We start from the raw sequence: 20,688 nt of genomic DNA on the forward strand, positions 1-20,688 counted from the left end.
AGCCCAGTCAGATTTGATCCTGGTAATCACAGCTGGCCCTGCCATGCACCCACACTGGCCCCACACCCCACTGCTGAGAAACACTGGATCCTCTGCCTTGGTCCTTGGGATAGGCTGGAGGCCCACCTGGGCACACTCTTATTAATTAAGGTAATTATTCAGCTTAATGTGCTGCTCCTAGCCAGCTCATTTGTGCTGTCATATTGAGCAGCACAGAAAAGCCTTGGAGGTGTGAGGATGGGCACCCCGAGTCTTGGCAGTTGTGGAGAATGACGTTATTGTAATTGAGGGAGGATTAAAAGGTGGAGCTAATAACAGATTTCCTTGAGGAAGCATCCATAGGCTGCAGACAGGGGGATTTGTGCCCTGCTTTAACCCTGCTGGTTCTGTGGTCCTGGAACAGCAGCATCACTGTTGGCTTTTGAGCTAAATGTGGATTTTGGGAGAGGATGTAGGATTGGCACAACACACAGGCAGCACCCGTGGGACTCTGGGCTGCTGGGAGTGATGGCAGGGACTGGTGACAGCAGCCTGGTGGCCTTGGCTCCTCTGAGAGCCCTCATTGTGTTGAGCCACACTCCTCTGGCCACTCTGCTCTCAGAGTACCAGGCCAGCTTCAGCACAGGGCAGGAAGACATGCAGGGACAGAGACCCCTCTCCACTGTACCCCTCCCTGGGCTGTGCTTTCTCATCTCTGATTGTAAACAGATTTGACTAAAGAGGTAAATGAGAAGGTAATTAGAGGGAACATGATGGATGGGGCACTCTGGTGATGGGAAGCAGGAATCTTGCCCTCCAGGAGAAACGAGCTGGGAGGATGTTCTCCAGCAGAGCACCCGTAATACCTCATGCTTCCCTCTGCAGCAGGATCCTGGGATGCAGTGGTGGGAGCTCTGGCCCCTGGGCATGCCCAAGGCTGCCCCAGGCTGAGACCAGCTGTGGGCAGTGGCTGCTGCAGGCAGGGGTGAGCCTGTCACCCGGACATCTGGACATTGATGCCCTTTTGCCAGGGCACTGATCAGGGCTCAGCAGCCTTCGGTACCAGGTGCACCAGGCTGCTGAGCACCAGTGCAGGATTTAAAAGCAGGAAAGCAGCGAAGGATGAGGGAGATGCTGTCCTCAGCCTGTGGGGTCATCGGATTCCTCTGCCCCTGGTGGGGTTTGGTTGGGCTGTGGCCAGGCTGGACTTGGCTGGGGCTGGGAAGATCCTGGGACAAGTCCTGGGGAAGCAGGAGCAGGGAGGGAAAGGGATGGTGACACCATCCATGCCATGGGTGGCAGGGTGGGATCCCCAGTGCTGGCAGCATCAGGGAGGGTCAGAGCACTGTTTTCCTCCTGCTGGGAGTGGCAGGAGCTGATGGCATTTCCCCCTGGCCACGGGAGACAGGCACCGACCGTCCTCAGTGTGTGTCCAAATCCATCTTCAGCTGCGCTCCTGGCTGAGCCTCCCTAAACGGGGAGAAATGAGTGTAAATCATGGCTGAGGAACATCTCCTGATGTCCCAGTGGAGGGACTGAGGCTGTGCTAAATACAGCGAGAGGCTGTCAGCACTGGGAACAAACCGTCAGCTGCGAAATAAGTCACTTACACTATTGATTTTTTAAAATATTTTTTTTTCTTTTAAGGCCTTGCTCTCAGGGAAAGCTTTTCTCTTGGGGCAGGAAATTATTTGGAGGGTGAAGGGCTGGTTCAGTTTGTGGTATTTTTTGTTTGGTTTTTTTTTACATTTAATTTTTTTTGTGCTTAATTGTTTGGAAAGAGGGAACTGTTCCAGAATGACGGACACCTGTGATATTGCTCCTCTCCATCAGGAACCTGGCGGTGGGTTCTGCAGAGGAAGGAGTTAATGGCCTGGAAACAGCCTTGAGTTCTCTGAAGAAATAATTCTTTTCAAGTCATTTTCTTCTGAATTTTATGCTTTGGAGACTTCCCTGTGCAGGGGCTGCTCTGGGCAGAGGCCTTTGAGCCCCAAAGCCCCCATGTGCTTGGGGGGCCTATTCCTGCTGTCTTTCTTTGTGCTGGGACTCCCAGGGCTCCCCAGGGTGGGGGGCCAGGGACACAGGACTGTGACCGTCCCAAAACAGGCAGGGGGACAAAACCACCACGTGTCCCTGCCCATAAACGCTCCCACTGCTCTCCCAGCCAGGTCGTGCCCTGGGAAGGGCTGTGCTGGCAGTGACACAGGGAGCCCGTGGTGGTGCTGATCTTGAGCAGGGTTCCCTCTCCCCAAAACCCCCCTCCTGCTCGGTCTGTTTTTGATGCTGTTGTGGCTGTCGTGGTGTGGGTGGGTGGGCTGTGTTTGCTCAGCTCCCCCTCTCTGCCTCCCTGGCTGCTCCCTCCCTGCACTGGGGATCCCGACAGGCGCTGCCGCCGTGGCTGGCTGTGCCCGGGATGATTTGTGCAGGAGCAGGCTCTAATGTTGCCTGGCGGGAGCATTGTTTTCCTGCAGCGCACGCAGACCTTTGCAAATAATCTAATAATGCAGGAATGTCAAACTTCAGCTGTGGAAGGAAATCCTTTTATACAGGAATTGTCAAGTCTCTAAACAAGTATCAGAAATGAGCTCAGTATCAATGTGGAGGGTGTTTATTCTGCCCGTCAGAGAGATGAACAACCCAATTCACTCTCCCAGGCAGACGCAAATTCGAGCGTTGGCTGCTGGACCTCAGGAGAGCTCAGTGCTGAGCCTTGGGGTGCCCCTGCATGAGCCCCTAAAGAGGTGCATTTCAAAATAATGCATGAAGCAGACCCCAGTGCTTCAGCAGCTTTGGGGTTTGGGGTTTGAGGGTTTTTTTCTTCCATTTGCTGGGCAGCTTTTGTCAAAAGGGAACGTGAGGTGTTGGCATTGGAATGAGCACGAGCAGCACTCGGGAGCCAGCAGGAAGGACCAATGCTCTTGCTTTCATTCTGGGTGTCCTTGGGCAACTCCAGGTTAGAGGTATGTCCCTGGGGATGTTCTTTGTGCCCCTCAGGGTCTGGGTGTCCCCCTGAGGCTGATGCCCCATGAGGTGCTGCTGATCTGGCTGACCCCCATCCCCTTCCAACCCCACTCAGCTCTTCTGAGCTCCACTGCACCCTCCAGCTTTGCCTTTTCCTGATGGACAGGTGTCCCAGGGAATTCACATGCAGACCTCAGGGACCGTGGTGGATGTGGTGCCTCTGGGATCTCTGTGGTTCCACTGCATGGAAGTGCCTGCTGCTTTCCTCCATCTGGCGAGTGCCCCCCCGAGCAGAACGGAGCAGTGGGCAGGAACCTGGCACTGGCAGAGATAAGGAGTGTTTCATCCTCGAGAGCGAGTCCCTGTGAAAGAGAAGCCCTGTGAGGGAGGCGGTCAGAGCAGTAACGAGCGAGCAGATAAGGGACCGGCTCTGCCGCTGGCTCCGCTCCCGCGGGCTCTGCTCCCGCCTCTGTGAGCGAGCGACCTCCCCGCTATCCCTGTCAGACAGCAGGGGGTTCACGGCTGCACCCGCAGCAGCACCTGCCCGAGGCCTCGTCACCGGTGGAATGAAATTGAGGAGGAGAACCAAACCTTCCCAGCGTGCTTAAGATGCGGGCGCTGGCACTTCCCTGCCCGCTGGGTCCTGCAGAGCCCCAGTGCCCGTTTTTCATCTGCTCTGATGGCAGAAAATCTGCTGGAAATGGGACTTAATTCAGGCTCTGCCTCTGGAGGTGTTCCTGGCTCCAGGAGGAATTTATGCTCTTTGCTTCCTCCCGGCATGATTTAAGTATCTCGGTGCACAGGCAGGTTTCAGCCCTTGAGGTGCGGCTGCATGGCCTCGGCCTCCAGTGGGGGATGTGCTGCCCTCGTGTTGGGTGCAGGAGCTGGGAATCCCTGCCTGGAATGTGCAGTCACCACTGGGTGACATCTCCTGCTCCTGCTCTGGCTACACCTGTAGCACAAAGCAGGGTGCCAAGTCTGGGGGAGCATGGTTTGTAGCTGCCACCTCAGTGTGGGCTTGGTTTTATTCCTTTGCTGGCCAGTGGCAGAGGATGGACCCTGGGCCAATCACCCAAAATGTGGAGCACACGAGTGCTTGGCCTTTGCTGCTTCTCCTGTTGCACTTGACCCTGTGCATGAACTCCATCTTTCAGTACATGAGCTCTCTCTTTCAGTGCAAGAACCCCCTATTTCAGGGCTTCACAAACCCATCCTTTGATCCACGAATCCCCCTGTTTCAGTGCGTGGGTTTTGCCTCCACACGTGCCTCTGGGAGGTCTGAGGCTTTTGCTTTGTCAGGATCCAGCCCAGAGCTGCTCCCTGACCCAGCTGTGTTTGCTCAGCAGCTCCAGGCAGCTTCACCTCAGGACACCTGAAGTCCTTAGCCACGGGTGCTGCCATCCCAGAGCGAGACCCTCTGATCCCAACCAGCCCTGGGAATGTCTAAATGCAGCTGGGCATGGCTGTGATGCCCATTTTTCTGTCACTGCTGCTCCCTCCTTCCCCCAGCTTTTAACTCCAGAGGGAGTAATGAACTCGGGCAGAGATCAATGCTCTGCTCTGAGCCTGGCTTTATTCTGACATGCAGCAAATGCTGCAGCAGGTACAACTTTTTTTTTTTTTAATTATTGATTAGTAAGGCAGGTACAAGGCAGCACAGCTCCTGGCCAGGGACCTGCCTTGCTGGAGGGGAATGGGAAGAATACCCCCACTCTTTCTGGAGCTCTGCCAAGGGAAGGCTGAGGAAATACAGTCAGTATTTTCAAATCCAATTTAAAGAATCTCTTTGCAGCCAACATCTGTCATCTCATGGCAGAAAACACCTGAAATAATCTGATTTTTTTCTGTTTATCTAGAGAGCGAATAATATCCTCCTGATTGCTCTGTTGCATGCAGATACTCCTGTGTGAGTGACGCCTGCTCTGTGCCTGCCCTGGTGCTGAGCCCAGTGTTCAGGACAGTGACACGGCACCACTGGGCCCCTTGGTGAATTTTAGGCTTTCCAGAAGAGGTGCAGGAATTGCACAGGTGCTGTTGTGACCTGCTGTGAGGAGCAGCTCTGGAAGTGTTGGTGCCGTCGTGGGTTTGGCCTCGGGGTTTATGCACCCAAAGGGACAGCGGGATTCCAGCGGTTCCATGAAATCCTGCTGGTGCCAGGAGCAGGGTGGCTGTTCCAGCTCCCTCTGGTGCCACCAGCCACGCTCCAGCTGGGCTCTGAGGGTGCAGGTGAGCTTGCAACCCACCCCAGCTGCAGGTTTTTCCTTTTGAGATAAATCTCGCACAGTCTGGGACAGCGGTCAGGATACACGTGGGGACGCGTGTCCTCGTTCTTCCTGTAAGGTTCCAACACCCCTGGAAGTGTCCCCAGCTGGGCCCGGGTGAAGCCGGAGCAGCGGGCACCGCACCCGCCGGGCACTGCCCTGCATCACAGACAAGGGGGCCGTGCTGAGATGAACTGGGTCCCACTGGGCTGGGTGGTACTGGGCCCTACCAGACCGAGCCGTGCCGTGCCGTACCGGGCCGGTCGGGCGGAGCCGCGCTCCGCTCCGGGCGCTGTCCCAGGTGCTGAAGCCTCCCCCGCCGACACCGGCGGTGCCGGGGTCTCGCCCCGCGGGGACCGGGGGCCGGGGATGCCAGGGAGAAACCTTTCCCTGTGCGGGGCTCTGGCCGCGCGGTGGTCCCGGCAGTGCGGTGCGGAGGGTCCCAGCGAGGCACGGGAGTCCTGGCGGGACGGGGGGGGCCGAGGGGTCCGGGTGGGCTCGGAGGGGGGCGGGTGGGGCAGTGCGAGGAATCCCGGCGGTGCCGGGGGTTCCCGGCGGTGCGGGGCAGCACCGGGGTGTCCCGGTGGGTCGGTATCGGGGTGTCCCAGTGGGGCGGTATCGGGGGGGTCCCGGCGGTGCGGGGCAGCACCGGGGGTTCCCGGCGGGTCGGTATCGGGTGGTCCCGGGGGTCGCGGTGGGAGAGGCGGGTCCGGCCCCGCCCCGCACAGTTTGGGAATGAACCGTGGGAAAAAAACTTGGGGGGTGCGCGCGGGCCGGGATCCCTCCGCCGGGCGGGGGAGGCTCCGGGCGAGCCGCGGCACCGCCTCGGCGCGCGGCGCCCTCCGCGCGAGGGAAGAGCTCCGCAGCGCGGCGGCGCCGGGACCGCGGCGCAGCCCCGGGGACAGGGCTCGGCCCGGCGGCGCCGCCGCCCCCGGGACGGACGCGCCCGCGGCAAGATGGGCGCCCTGGCCCTGGCCCTGGGGATTTTCCACTACCTGGGGCTCTACCTGCAGCTCGGCGCCGCCTCCCGGCACCCCCCGTGGGACGCCCCGGCGGCGGGCAGCGGTGAGGCGGCGGCCGGGGCTCGGGAAGGGGGCGGCGGAGCGGCGGGAGCTCCCGGGGCTCGGTGCCCCGCGGGGCTGGCGGCGGGTCGGGGCGGCTCCTGCCCGGGCAGCGGGACGGGTGCGGGGATCGGGGATCCCGGGCGGGCTCCGCCGCCGAGGGCAGCTCCGTGTCGCGGTCCGTCGCGCCGGCGGCTCGAGGAGCGGGGGGCAGCCGGGGCCAGCTGGGGTTGGGCTTCGCCGCTCCCGTCTCCGGAGCCCGGGAGCGGCCTCTGCCTTTGCCGCTGGGCTGCCGAATCGGGGGCTCTGCACGGTGCGTCCCGGTGCCTGCAGCCACCCGCACCCCGTGCCCGTGAACCTCCCGGTGCGCCTCCCGGTGCCCGCCGCCGTCCGCACCCCGTCTCCGTGTGTCTCACGGTGCCGCCGCCGCCTCCCGCACCCCGTGCCCGTGAACCTCCCGGTGCCGCCGCCCGCCCCGCCGTGCGGTGCCCCACGCCCCGGCAGCGGGGCTCCGCCGCCTCCCGCTCCTCCGCTGCCTCCGGTGCGCGGTGGTTCGGCGGGTCCGCGCTGCCGAGCCCGCCGGCATCCACCGGGGCTGGGGAGGGGAACCTCTCCCTGCACCCTGCACCCTCCGGTGAGGAGCCTGGCGCAGGGGCAGCTCCCCCGTGGGTTCCGACAAGGTGACAGGGGACCGAGCCCGCTCGGAGGAGACTGCTGAGACCCTTCTGGCTCTCTGGGGTGACACGGGCACGTTCAGCCTGAGCCCGAGCAGTGGCCACGGGGACATGCTGGGTGCCCGGGTCCCAGCTCTTCCCCCGCCCGGCTCCGGGGCCTCCTGTGTGCGGAGGGAGCCACTCTCTGCCCCGAGGAGCCTCCAGGCACACGGCGCCTCGGGCCGTGGCGGGGTGGCAGGGGTGAGGTGTCCCGCAGTTTGTGGTGTCCCGCAGCAGTGCCTGGGCTGGCCGGCACCTGCCTGCCCGGGGAAGGGATGATCAGCCTCTGCACTGGGGGTTCAAGGCAGGAGAGTTTCCAGAGCTGCCAGGCTGGCGTGCCAGATGGAAAGGTGGGTGAAGAGCCTCCATTAGCTACCGCTGCTCCCCACAAAAAATCAGCAATAGGCAAATAAATAGTGAAATGGTCGCTGCGAGGGAACAGGGAGCCAAGGAGATGAAATATTCTGGGAGGGCGAGTGCACTTTGGAGCCACATTACAGCTTGCTACTCGAGCAGTTCTGCAGCAACTCACTTAATCACAACAGAAACCTTTATTAACGATACTGAAAAGCAGTGAATAAGTGGGTCATGTATAATAAGCCATTTGTGTTCAGTAGGTGAATACCAATTTGATAAAAGCTGTGTGTGCTGAAAACCTGTATAAATCGCTGTTTAGCAGATCGGAGACTGATCATTTCATTACTGGCTGGTGCAGCTTTCCCTCCACACCAGGAGAGTCCAGCAGGTTGGAGATGTGCGGCGGGAGCGGGGCCGTGGCCGGCGGGATGGGCTCGGCCGTGGCCGGCGGGCACGGGCAGGTCCTGCCGGGCTCTGCCCGCGGCAGGCAGCGCCCGCAGCTCGCCGCCATCTCCATCCCTGCCCGGTGCTGGAGGCCTGGAGGAGCCTCCACGGCATCGCGAGGCTCTGCCAAGCCCCGGGGTGCGTTCACTCTTCCTTTTAACTTGTCCACGCCGGATGCAGCGGGGGAGTTGACCGGGAGCAGCGTGTGCTCTGGTGAGAGGCCGTGAGCATCCCCGGAGCGCGGGCGGCTCCCCCGTCCTGCCACCCCACCGCGGGCAGCCACGGCTGTGGGGAGGGAAAAGTCACAGCCAAAGAAAGTCCTTTACCTGCCGCACATCAGGATGGAGCCAGGATGGGCTCCAACTGCCCCGTGAGAGCATCTGAGCCGCAGGATTCTTCCCACCATCCCTTCCTTACCCACAGTGCTGCCTCTCCCCCTTCTCTCCTCTCCTCAGGCTGGCGCCTTCAATTATTCATGCCCCCCATTGCAGCCTGTGCACGCTGGGTTGCTGCCATCGGCTTTCTCCTGCTCTGGCTGGGAAGCTCCAGCCGCTTTCCCAGCCTGCTGGCTCCGGAGCGGGGCAGGGGAGCGGTGCCGTGGGCAGGAGCAGCCCGGCTTCTTCCCGGCATCGGGTACGGGCGATCCCGCCTCGCCTCAGCGGAGCCGCGGCTGGAGGCTGGAGGGAGCGGTGCCCCGGCTCCCCAGGGCGCTGCCCTGCTCCGCTCCCGCACACCCCAGTGATTATTCTATCAATTACTTTCATAAACACTTTGCATTCTGCCGGATTTTTGCACACTTCCTGGTGGGAATTCTCCACGCGATGTGTTTTTCCTGCTGCTGTTCGTGCAGTCATTCAACGCAATTACATCTGACACCTCTCCTCATCAAACGTCTGGGCTTTCTCTTCCCTTGAAGCGGCTGACAGACGACGGGCCAGACACTGGGAATTATTACGTTAGGACAGTGACAGCTAATTTTAATCATAACGTTCCCTGTGAGCGAGGCAGGAATCAACCCGGAGCCGGCACGGCTGCACGCGGTCTGGGAGCTGTGGGCAGCACGGCAGGGCTGGAGTGAGGACCTGGAGTGGGCCAGGGAGCTGGAGGCTCTGCTCTGCTGCCTCCTTCATCAGGGGCTGCTCCGGGGGCCGGATGGGTGCCCAGGTGGGCACCTGCTGGGCCCTCTCCCCTCCACGGCTCCGCTGGGATTTTGGTTCATGGTGTGAGTGGGACTTGTGCAGCTCGGGACAGACAGCCCTTCCTGGCCTTGTCCTCTACAGCTCTCTCTGAGCTCCCCTGTTCTGTAGCTGTTTCCCCTTTCCTGCCTGGCTGCCCCCTCCCTGTGGCTCCATCTGTGCTGGGTGCCCGACTGAGCTCCGGCGATGTCGGCTGGGCTCGGCTCTGCCGGTGCGTTCATTGTGTCGTGTGCTCCGTGTGAAGCTGGATTGGGATGAGCCCAGCAGTGATGGGGTGGGCAGAGCTGGGCAGGAGGGTGCTGTGCCCATGAGCACCAGGCACTGCCAGCTCTGGGGATGGTACCAGCCCCTGTGTGAGGTGTGGGCAGCTCTTGGCAGCAGCTGCCTGTGCTGGTGGCTCATGTTTGGGGTGCTGGGTGTGAGGCCAGGGGGCTGATCCTGTCTGCCCCATCCCATTCCTTCTGACTGATTCCAGGTGAGAATCCTCCCTTGGCTGCTGGGAACCATCCCTTGGCAGAGAGCAGCACCAGGGTGAGGAGTGGCTGCAGGCTGGCTGCACGCACTGCTGGAGCCCCACGGGGAGCTGTCAAAAAAAGGCCATTTTTGGGCTTTGCTACTTACACTATCAAATAGCAGCTCTTCCCTGAGGCCCTTGGGAGGGAATTTTCTGAGAAGTGTGAGTCCCCAGGAACCAGATGGGAGCAGCAAGTCCCCTTGCATGGGCAAAGCTCTGTGTAGCCGGGGCCACGCTGGAGACACTCACCACTGACCTCGCTCTTGCTGAGGGGGTTAAACATTAGGGGAGTGGGGGTAGGAGCTGGGGCAGCCCAGCACGAAGGGGCACTGTTGGAAATATCCGCAGTTTTCAAGGTTCATTCCAGCTCTCCGGTGAGGTGAGCACTGGCCTGATCACACTCACCGAGTTAGGTGTTTTTTTTTGTTGTTGTTTTTAATTCACATGCTGCAAATTTGAGCTCCTTCTGCTGCTCATATGACAGTAAAGAGGGGCAGAGCAATGGCGCTGCCATCCCCAGCGTGTGGTGGGAGCCTCCCGGCCCCAGCCACGGCCCGACGCGTGCCGTGGCAAGGGCGATGTCCGGATGTTTGGATGGCTGGAGGAGAGCAGCGCTCACCGCCACAGCGCTCTGCCCGCTCGGCTGCCGGGGCCGGAGCCGCCTGGCCTCTCGCAGCGGTGACGCGGCCGTCACGCCGCGTTTGTGCAGCGCTTTGCACCGCGATGTGTTCGCAGCGCCCCGGGGTCAGCATCCCTGCTCGCGGGCTCGGCAGGAGGAGAAGCATCCCCGGCAGTTCCCGGCGCTGGGAAGGGGAGGGGAGCGGGGCTGCAGCCCGACCCGTGCAGCAGCCTCGGCACAGCCGGTGTCCCCGCGGTGGGGACAGTGAGGTCACGCAGGCACTGGGGCAGTGCCCAGCTCTACTCTGGGTGCCTCCCGATCCCCCGGGATGGCTCTTTCCCAGGCAGGCTGTGCCAGGGGCTGGGGGTCCTGTGGCAGCAGGAGGGTCGGTCTGTGTCTGGTCCGTGTGCCGGGATGTGTCTCGGGTGCCCCTGAACCGGGGCTGTCATTGTCCACCAGCCACAGGAGCCGCGGGTTCCTGGGAAGGGGAGCTGCTGGGGAGGTCACGGGTGTCTGGGGAGGGGACGGTGCCCGAGGGGCTGTGGGTGCCTGGGGAGTGCCCGTGGTGGTGGATTCTGTTTGGACTCATTTGCTTTTCCTGCGGCGGTGCAGCACAGACCCAGCGGGTCAGAGCCGGCCCCACACCGGGGCGCAGGGCAGGCTCTGGATGGACACTCCAGCGGGCAGGAGCAGGAGCACAGGGCGGTTTCAGCTCCCCCAGCCCCTGTCCCTGCCCAGCGTGGGACGGAGCCAGCCCCAGCCCCGCCGCCTGCTTGGCTCTTTTCACCCCTCCAGCCCGGCTGCAGCTCCAGTGAGGGGCTCCAGCCCTGCAGGGCACAGAAAGAGGCTTCTGACTCCTGGTTTAGGGAAAAAATCCCTCTGGGAACCCGCGCCGACTGGGTGATTAACAGGAGTTTGCAAGTGTCCAGTGCGTATTTCATCATCTTCCAGTACATCTTTACACAATTGCCCTGGTTTGGTGCCCGTGGTGACACTGCTCTGGTGTGGTCCTTGGTGCCTTGTGGGGGCTGCGGTGGAAGCTGGCACAGCTGAGGAATGGCAGGCAGCAGGCAGAGCCCTGCAGGGGCTTTCTGTGCTGCGTGGGGCCTGTGGAAGAGGCAGGGGGATGGAGCAGGGGCCTGAGGGCATTTCCAGGTGCTCGGGGCAGTGCACAACCTCCTGTTGCCCCATCCCCACTGCTGGAGCCCCCTCCCTGTGCAGAGCCTGGCCAAGGTGAGGGATGGTGCCCACAAAGGTCTGTCTGTGGTTTATGAGAGCACCAAGCTGTCCCAGCAGGCATTTTCAATTCTGTTTATCTGTGTTTCCCCATTGAGTTCATTTTATTTCCCCTGATTTTTATTTCCTGGAAGATTTATTGATCCTGGCGTTCTCAGTTTATGACAGGTAGCAGGCCATAAAGCACACGGAGCAGCAGCCCCTGACCGGCCCCTCCATCCCTCCTGCCGTGAGGATGTGGCTCCAGTGCCAGTGGGGGGAGAGGGACGGGGCTGGGGTGGGCAGGGACCGGGACACCGGGGGACAGGGCAGTGGGCAGAGTTGGTGACTGGTCCAGTGTTCACAGGAGCAGTGTCCAGGCAGCCTGGCCAACCCAGTGCAGGGTCCATGGCCAGCCTGGGGGCTGTCTGGGGGGACCCTGATCCCCCCTGGTGTCCCTGTGAGGGGCAGGGCTGGGGGGCACTGAGTCACCCCTGTCCAGGCGGGGCCGGTGTCCACGGCATCCATCAGGGAGGGCACACGGTGCTGCTGGAGGACATGCCTGAAAGATGTGTCCCCAGCAAAGGTGATGACCCTGGCTATCCATCTGCAGGATCGATGCTCCTCTGGATGTGCTTGGAGGTGGCTGAGCTCTGGGGTTAATTAGTACATACGCTTCCCAATTAAAATCGGAAAGAAAGAAGGCGCTTGATTCAATCCAGCCTTTTCTCGGCTTATCTGCCAAATTCTCGTCTGTGGGAGCAGATTTTAATTGTGTTCACAGCAATTTGGACCTGGCTGGAGCCCTCAGGGCATCACCCCACCCCTGCACTGCTGGAGCTGTGGTGGCTGGGGCTGGTGCAGGCCCTGCTGGGATTGCCTTTGGCATTGCTGCTGCCTGCAGGAATTCTGTGGGACAAGAGCCCGATCCTGCCTGCAGCCAGGGAATGGTGGGAGAGTGCTGGTTAATGATGGACACCACTGTGGCTTGGAGCACAGAGGAACCCTTTGTCCTGTGCCAAGAAGACCCCCCTGCTCCTCCCCCAGCCCTCGGTCACCAGAGCTGTTCCCTTGGGGCTCCCTCCATGCCCAGCACAGAATCCACGTTCTGTGGTGCCGGGTTCTGGGTGAACGGGATGTGGGAACAGCATTGGGAACCCCACCAGGACACCCTGCCTTGGTAAACCCGGAGTTGGGTATTTGCCTCTGCTCCCTGCTGAGATGGATTAAAGGAAAGCGATAAGTGGATGGGATTTCCATGCGTCCAGAGGGACAGGGAGATATCAGAGGTATTAACTTTTTGTCTGGGCTGGTAATAATTGGTTTTCCGAGGGATGAGGGCTGGAGAGAGTGCTGCTCCCGACAGGCTGCGTGTCCCAGCGGGCGCCGGTGGCTCCCATGGGAGCTGCCCTGCGGCTGTGAGCCGGCAGCGGGAGGGGCTGAGCGGAGACAGGGGGCACAGGGCAGTGCCCGGGGTGTGCAGGGGGCTGGCAGCCCTGTCCCCGTGCCGTGCCACCGAGAAGCCGCTGCGCCGGTGGTGGCAGCAGCGTTTGCCGGTGCCCTGCGCGCTGGGGCGTCTGCACGGAGGAACAACAGTCTCTCCAGAGGAGATGAAAAGAATTCTAATTACATCTCTGAACAATATTTGTTTTGAGCGAGGAAAGCAAACCATATGGCGTGTGGGAGCCTGTTTGGGGCCGCACTAAGTGAGGATTTGTTTTTCAGTTATGTCCTGATCTGAGTGAGATGCCATCATGCTCTGTTTATTTCCTTCACCTCAGAGGTGTGGTGCTCGTCCTGGGGCAGGGGTCTGGGGGATGCTGTGGGAGCAGGGGGGCACTGCTCCCTCCCTTTCCCCTTTTGGTCTTTGCAAAGTGCCTGGGGTGGGGGCCAGGCACCTCTGCTGGGGTGGGGAGGGGACACTGGGGTGGGAAAGGAGAAGCTGGGGACGACAGGGACCTGCCTGCTCTGCTGTGAGGGCTGGGTCTGCTCGGCCAGGGCAGGATCCGGGCACTCCTGGTGACTCAGCCCGTGTGGCCGGGGCATTGTCCTTCACCGGGACAGCGCCCTGTCCCCGCAGGCCCCCGCAGCCCTCGCTCTGTCCCCAGCAGCTCTCTTCACCGAGACGCCCCACGACATGACGGCGCAGGCGGGTGAGGATGTGGAGATGGCGTGCTCCTTCCGCGGCAGCGGCTCCCCCTCCTACTCCCTGGAGATCCAGTGGTGGTACGTCCGCAACCACAAGGACTGGACGGACAAACAGACGTGGGCTTCCAGTCAGGTAATGCCCCTCATCCTCCTCCTCCACGGAGCAGGAAAGGCAGAGCCCCTCACACAGAACCCCTCAGGCAGAGCCCCCCAGGCAGAGCCCCTCACACAGAACCCCTCACACAGAGCCCCTCACACAGAGCCCCTCACACAGAGCCCCCCAGGCAGAGCCCCTCACACAGAACCCCTCACACAGAGCCCCCCAGACAGAGCCCCTCACACAGAGCCCCTCAGGCAGAGCCCCCCAGACAGAGCCCCTCACACAGAGCCCCTCACACAGAGCCCCTCAGGCAGAGACCCTCACACAGAGCCCCTCACACAGAACCCCCCAGGGAGAGCCCCCCAGGCAGAGCCCCTCACACAGAGCCCCTCACACAGAGCCCCTCACACACAGCCCCTCACACACAGCCCCCCAGGCAGAGCCCCTCACACAGAACCCCTCACACAGAGCCCCCCAGGCAGAGCCCCTCACACAGAACCCCTCACACAGAGCCCCTCAGGCAGAGCCCCCCAGGCAGAGCCCCTCACACAGAGCCCCTCACACACAGCCCCTCACACAGAGCCCCTCAGACAGAGCCCCCCAGGCAGAGCCCTTGCCCGCACTTGCCGTGGGGAAGGGCTTTGTTTGCAGCCACCGTTGGGTTTTGGTGGGACCCCGGCCCGCAGCAGCTGGTGCTGACCAGTTCAGCAGGGCAGGGTTTCACCTCTGCTCTGACAGAGAGCAGCCGGGGCTCCTGTGGTGCTTTGCTGGGCTGCTCAGGGTCCAGCTGCACTGAGGGTGCCCCGGGTCATGGGGCTGGGCTGTCCTGGCCGCCCTCCCCAGCCAAGGGGCTGCCTGGCCCATTGCCAGGACCCGTCCCAGGCTGAGGCTTTGTTTTTGTCCTTGTGCCTTCTCCTGTCTCATCACCAGCTCATCCCTCCTGGCCCCGCACCCTCCATCCCTCCCTTGTCCCCTGTTTCTCTGTGTACTGGTCCAGCAAACAGCCTCTCTTTATTTCTCTCTCTGTTCACACAGAGATAAGGGCCAAAGAATGGGAAACAGCTTTGGGGATTTTAATGAGCCTTTATTGTAGTGTCTTTGGCAGGGCTGCTGCTGGTGTTGCCATAAATTGAGAAGCCTCGGGGCAGTGCTGCCAGGCTGGGGGGAGCACTGCCAAGGGTGCAGGGTGGGCAGGGTCAAGGGTGTTGGGGGCACTGGGAATGCACAGCCAGTGGCTGCAGGAGGGGTGGTGGCAGTGGGGCAGGTGCTGGCAGCGATGGGGACAGAGTTCCAGGGACAGGGGTCACTGCTGCAGCAGTGGTGCCACAGTGATCAGGGCTCCATCCCCACTCCTGGATCGTGGGGAGCACCTGGAGCTGAGCTGCAGTGGGACCTGTGGCTGAGCACCCCGTGCTCCCTGGCTGTTGTGCTGCTGCTGGTGCCTCCCACCCCGGGTACCCAGAGTGGCTTCACCCGCCCTGGGTGCCTGGCTCTGCTGGGGCTGGGCAGTCCCTTCTCTCTTCCCCCTTCTCCCTCTCCCTTCCTCCTTGGGGCAACCATCCTGGGGGTGGGAAGGGGTCTGGTGGGCTGAGCTGACCATTTCTCTTCCCTCTCTGGTCTCCCCCTACCCTGCTTTTTCCACAGCTGAAATCATCACCACCAGAGGAGCCCGGGAAAGAGGCGACAAAAATCAGCGTGAGTTTGGGTGATGGTTCTTGCTGGGGGCTCAGCAGGATATTCTGGGAACCCCAGGGTGGGAGACCTGGGTCTGCCTTGGCCCAGCCCTGGGGGTGACGGGGTGAGGGGGGCTGCCCTGCTCTCCCTGGCACCGAGAGGCACAGCCTGGACCCTCAGTCCAGCATCTGAGCGACACATTAATGCCAGGGATAAAATAATCCAATTGACTCAGAGGATTAGCATCCCAAAGCCATTTAGGCTCATGTGAGCAGAATGAGGAGCCACTAATCAGTTAAATAAAACACTCTTGGCCTTCTGCTGCCAGGTGTGTGCCCCCCTGGCTCTCCCTGCCTTGGGGAGCTCTGCGTTTGGGGGTGCCACGGACACAGAGCAGTGCTGGAAAGCTGCCCACTGTCACCTGGCAGCTCTCCTGGCACTTCCATTTTCCTTCACTGACTGAGCAAGGCACCCGTGGCTTCTCAGATGGGTGTTCCCCACACCCAGGATCAGCCTCTCATCCCTGGGAAACCCTTCCCAAGGGAGAGCAACACCTTTCAGCACCCACCTGCAGGATCAGTTTCTCTTGATGGTAACGAATTCCCCTCCAGGGGTCATGTCCCCTTTGATGAACTGACACCCACAATCCATATCCAAACCTAAGCAGGTTCCTCCAGGGTCTGTTCCTCCCCAGGGTGCTGTGGCTCCCTGCCCCACAAGCAGCAAAGTTCCAGGTCTGCTGCTGGAGCAGCCAAAGCTCTGCCAGGCCCTGTCTGCTGAGCCTGGGGTGCTGCTGCTCCCTGCAGCCCACCCAGGCCCTGCTCCAGGGCCAGGAGGGGCCACAGAGGGTGCATGGAGCCATCCTGGGGCCAGCACTCCCTCTCAGCTCAGCCAGTGCATGTTTCAGCATAATTAGGCAGTTAATTACACGCTGGGATGGAATTGATGGGTGTGTAAGTGTAACCAGGATTTATTTTGAATCATTCGAGGTCTCTGCTGCCTCCTCCAGATCCAGCCAGCAGGGAGAGGCTGGAGCTTCAAACCTCTTTTGTTTGTTGTTATTTCAAATGTCCTTGATCATTAAGTGTTTATGGAGTGCAGGAGGTAAATGAGCATGGGTGATCTGATGGAATGTGAGGAACAGCCACAGCAGCAGGTGACTGGGAACAAACAGCAGTGTCAAACAGTGACAGGGAGGGAAATCCCAAGGAGGAGCCACCGTGCCAGGCACCCCTTGGCTGTGTGTTATCCACCAAACACACCTGGTGCTGGAGATGCTTTGCAGGGATGAAGAGCAGTGAAACATGATGGGTTTGGGTTTATTTTTATTGAATCCAATGGCACAGCACAGGGCTGAGCTGGGCACAGCAAATCTGCCCATCCTGGCTGTGCCAGGGGCTCTGCCCCATTCCCATGGGCAGTGAGGGCCATCCCTGCCCTGCCTGTGCTGGCAGAGCCACAGGAGTTATGGACCATCATAAAATCTTCCCTCCTGAGGCTCAGTGACCTGCTGGGTAGCGGTTCCATGGCCACTGGTGGCACCAGCAAATTGGGGTTTTATTTTATTAGTTCTAAATTTCCCAGCCATTAATTTCAGTGACTTCTGGCTCTCTTGACTAAGAGGGTTTTTTTTTAAGCTCCTTTCCCATGACAGTCTCAGCATCTGGGCACACTGGCACCAGGACCTGGCACCTCCTGCCCCTGCCATGTTCCCCCAGACCCCCACTTCCAGCAATGCAGGATTGGGGCTCAGGTGGCCACCGAGCAGCCCTGAGATGCTCTTTGGGTGGCCCTGGCTGTGACTTGTGGCACCAGCTCACTCTCAGCAGCCCATGGTGTGCAGGGCAGCTGATGCAGCAGCCTGTGTGTGCTCGTGTGTGTTTGTATGTGCACGTGTGGGCACATACATGTTCCAGCACTGGATGCCCCCACAGGGAGGGGCTGAGGGTCCCCACACTGCCCTCCTGAGCTGTTTGGGGTGGGTTTTGCCCCTCTCCAGCCCCGTTTCCAAACACCATAAAATCCTCAGCTAACAAATGCAGCGGCGAGTAGAAAAACGGCCTTTGCCATCCAGTGTGATTATAGGGAACAGAGCCAGGGGCCTCGGGGTGGGTTATAAATCTGATTTATTGACCCAGCCCAGAGCAGCCGCGGCTCTGGCTAGTGAGTAAGTCTTAAATTTCATTGGGTGATAAATACTGAGAGCGAATCAATTTGGTAGAAAAGCTAATTAGCCAGCGTGGTTCCGCATCGATCTCCGAGCCCTGCGTGGCCGGTGCGAGCCAGGGCTTCCATCATCCCCGGCTGGGGCTGGGTCCCCCCGCACCAGCCCTTACCGTGTCCTCGCCGTGGTGGCACCCGGCCGGGGGTGGCACTGCCCCGGTGTCTGGGGGGCAGTGGCAGTCCTGGGGACCCCTGACCGCCCGTCTGCCCCACGCAGGTGGTGAAGGTGGTCGGCAGCAACATCTCCCACAAGCTGCGGCTGTCGCGGGTGAAGCTGGAGGACGAGGGGACCTACGAGTGCCGGGTGATCGACTCCAGCGACGGCAAGGCGCGGCACCACAAGGTGAAGGCGTACCTGCGGGTGGAGGCAGCGGGGGGCCCGGGGCACCCCCAGGACACCGAGCTGCGGGAGACCCCGCTGGCAGAGCTCGCCTCGCCGGGCTCAGCGCACGCACACCACCACCACCACCACCACAAAGCCGGGAGGGAGCTGAAGAAGCGCTCGGCAGACACCTCCTGCGTGCTGTAGGTGGGCGGTGTGGGGGGCCGCCGGAGCCCCCCTCCGCCCCGGACTCAGCGGAGCCATCAAGGGTCCCGCAGCCCCTGCCGGAGACTGGCCCCACCGCCCCGTCCTGTCCAGCACCCCTCGCCACCTCCCTGTCCCGCAGGTTTCTGCCCTTCACGGGGCCCGGCGGTGCCAGGCTGGGGTGGGCGCCGGGCCCGTCGGTGCCACGGCTGCATCGCTGGGGCTGTGCCCGGGGCGTGTGCCCGCGCCTGGTGGTCCCCATCCCTTGTGCGGGCTGTGCTGTGCCCCAGCTCTCTGCCCACGGGACCCTCCTGCCCTCCCCGTGCTTCGCAGACCCTGTAGGTTCCTGTAGGTTGTCCCGTTTAGTTGCTCGGTTCCAGCCCCGCAGTGCGTGTCTAAGTTCCAGCCTCCATCCTAGAGCCCGTGTGTATCCCCCCGCCCCGCCCTGCCCTGCCCTGCCTGCCCCGCAGCCCCCAGCACGTCACGGCCCGAGCTCAGCAGAGGAAGGACGGCACGGCACATTCCTGGCATCCTCCCGGCACGCTGCGGCACGGCTCAGCCAGTGCCCGTGCCCCGTGTAGCCGGGAAGGTGTGCCACGGCGCTGGCCCCGTGCACCCATCACTCCTCCTGCCCTGCGCTCACCCGCCAGCCCCGTCCCGCTGCCCGCGGCTCTCGGCCCCGTCTCGGCCCAGCATCCCTCCCCACCAGGCCACAGCACCGCGCTGCCCGGGCAGGGTCCGGCCCGCGGGCTCCGGTGTCGCAGTGCAAACAGCAGAGGGTGACCACGGCCACTGGGGACGGAGCTGCGGGGAGGGACAGGGGGGTCCCGAGCCCCCCCGCCCGGGCGCTGCTCCCCTGCTGCCCCCCAGCCTGCCACCATCAGACCTGCTGCAGCTAATAAAGCTCTTTAAACGAAGCCTCTGCGGGTCTGTGCTCTGTCTGTGGCACGGCAAGGGGACAGGGCTTTGGCACTGCCTCGGGTAAAAACGGGCAGAGCTGGGGCTGCTGGGCTGGGGCCGCTGGGGGTGGGGATGAGGGAGGGCATCAACATCATCCCCTGCAGCCGAGAGCTCAGAGCTGTAAAAAGCCACAGCTGGGGAGCTCCTGCCCAGCCTGGGAGCTGCTGTGCTGCCCTGAGGGGTGCAGGGCACAGCGAGGTCCCAGGCGAGCTGGGGATGCTCCGTGCTGTGGCCACGGAGTGCTGGGTCAGCTGCCAGGTGAAATCCTGACACCAATCCGGGCACCCAGACCAGATTTCCAGCCTGGTGGAAGGTGGGGTCCCCAAAGCAGGGTGCTGGCTGCCCCTGGGGCCTGGCTCTGCCTCTCCAGTGGGAGAGCAACTCTGAGCACTGGCAATGCCCAGCCTAGCCCAGATGAGTCCTGCAGCTCCTTTGAAGCTGGTTAATTCCTGGACCTCCATCATGCTCACCCCTCGCTGTGCTGATGAGGAGGAGGAAGAGCTGGTGGCTCTTTCTGCCACCAGAAGTGTCAGCCTGTGCTGGGGAGCAGGAACAGGCAGAGGTGGCTGGTGTCTCTGGAGCCATGGTCACCTCTGCCACCTGGAGAACTGTGGGCTTGGGGAGCAAAGGGCACGGGAGAAAAACATTCAGGAGCTGCAGGGCAGCAGCTGTAAATCATTGCAGCCAGTTTTTCCCAATAGTTGTGGCTGTGCTGTAGCAATCCCTGGCAGAGCTGTGGGGCTGGGGCTATGCTCAAATTCTCTTTGTCAGGGAGTGGGATTGCTGAGGGAAGAAGAGAGATTGGGATGCATTGGTCACCAGTGCAGCAAAACACAGGACACAGCAGAGGAAAAGCCAGACCCAGAGACACGCTAGGAAGGGCAGGAGGCTGCAAATCACCTCCAACAGGGAATAAACAAATTGCTGTGCAGCTCAGTGATTTGTAAAACCTGGAGGTGAGCTTTAACAATAACAGGTTTTATTAGAAGAGATTAATTTTGCTGAGTTTAGAGCAAAAACTGGGAGCAGGAGTCGAGGAGTGGACCCTGCTGGATCTGTGTGCATGGCTCAGCAGTGCCTGCTGCCAGGGACTGTGTGTGGGACTGTGCCCCCAGCAGGGTGGCAGTCCCCCAGGGTCCTGGCTGGGTTTGTGCATGGAGGAGGCAGCTGGACACAGCTTTCTTTGCTCTCTGATCCCAGAGAGGGTGGCTGGAGTGGGGGGAGCTGGGGGTCCCCACCCCAGAGTGTTGGGGGCTGCTTGGTGGAGGAGAGTTCTGGTGGGGACAGCCTGGGGCTTGTGAAGGGGCTGAGCTTAATATGCAAGTCACTGCTGGGGAGGAACCAGCCTCATGAAAATGCCATTTCCACGCAGTCCCTCTCCCAGCCATTACCCTGCCTCAGACAAAAGCAATTTACTCAGCTTCCAATAAAGCAAGGGCAATAATGAAGCTGAGAGGAGCTGACTGACAGGCAGGACAGCCTCTCCTGCCACCAGCACCCACCTGCTGGCTGGGGCTGTGGGGAAAATCTCTGCACAGCACTGTGAACCACAGGCTCTGGGTGGGGGTGTCTCAGTGCAGCCAGCTGTGCCACAGCCCTCTGGGTGATGGGGTTGGTTCCTGGGCACTGGGCAGTGATGGGACAATGCTGCCCTTGAATCCCACACCCGTCCTGCAGGATGGCAAGCCTTGGCACAGGCAGGATGTGTCCTTGGAATCCCCACCACAGCACAGCTGA

General features: G+C 61.4%; 1 protein-coding gene across 2 annotated transcripts; it reads left to right on the forward strand.

Annotated features, from left to right (window-relative positions):
* The first annotated feature begins 6,012 nt into the window (after nt 1-6,012).
* On the forward strand, nt 6,013-18,908 carry VSTM2L (V-set and transmembrane domain containing 2 like). 2 transcript variants are annotated; one of them, XM_064391765.1, is made up of 4 exons: nt 6,013-6,266; nt 13,429-13,601; nt 15,213-15,263; nt 17,683-18,908. In XM_064391765.1, the coding sequence occupies exons 1-4, from the start codon at nt 6,158-6,160 to the stop codon at nt 17,992-17,994; spliced, it is 645 nt and encodes a 214-aa protein (XP_064247835.1). In that variant the 5' UTR covers nt 6,013-6,157; the 3' UTR covers nt 17,995-18,908. The 2 variants fall into 2 exon arrangements, with proteins under 2 accessions (XP_064247835.1, XP_064247836.1); XM_064391766.1 differs by having other exon boundaries at nt 6,015-6,266; nt 13,432-13,601.
* Nucleotides 18,909-20,688: the final 1,780 nt, after the last annotated feature.

This window comes from Passer domesticus, chromosome 16 (assembly GCF_036417665.1).
Source record: "Passer domesticus isolate bPasDom1 chromosome 16, bPasDom1.hap1, whole genome shotgun sequence".
In the NCBI taxonomy this organism is placed as follows: Eukaryota; Metazoa; Chordata; class Aves; order Passeriformes; family Passeridae; genus Passer; species Passer domesticus.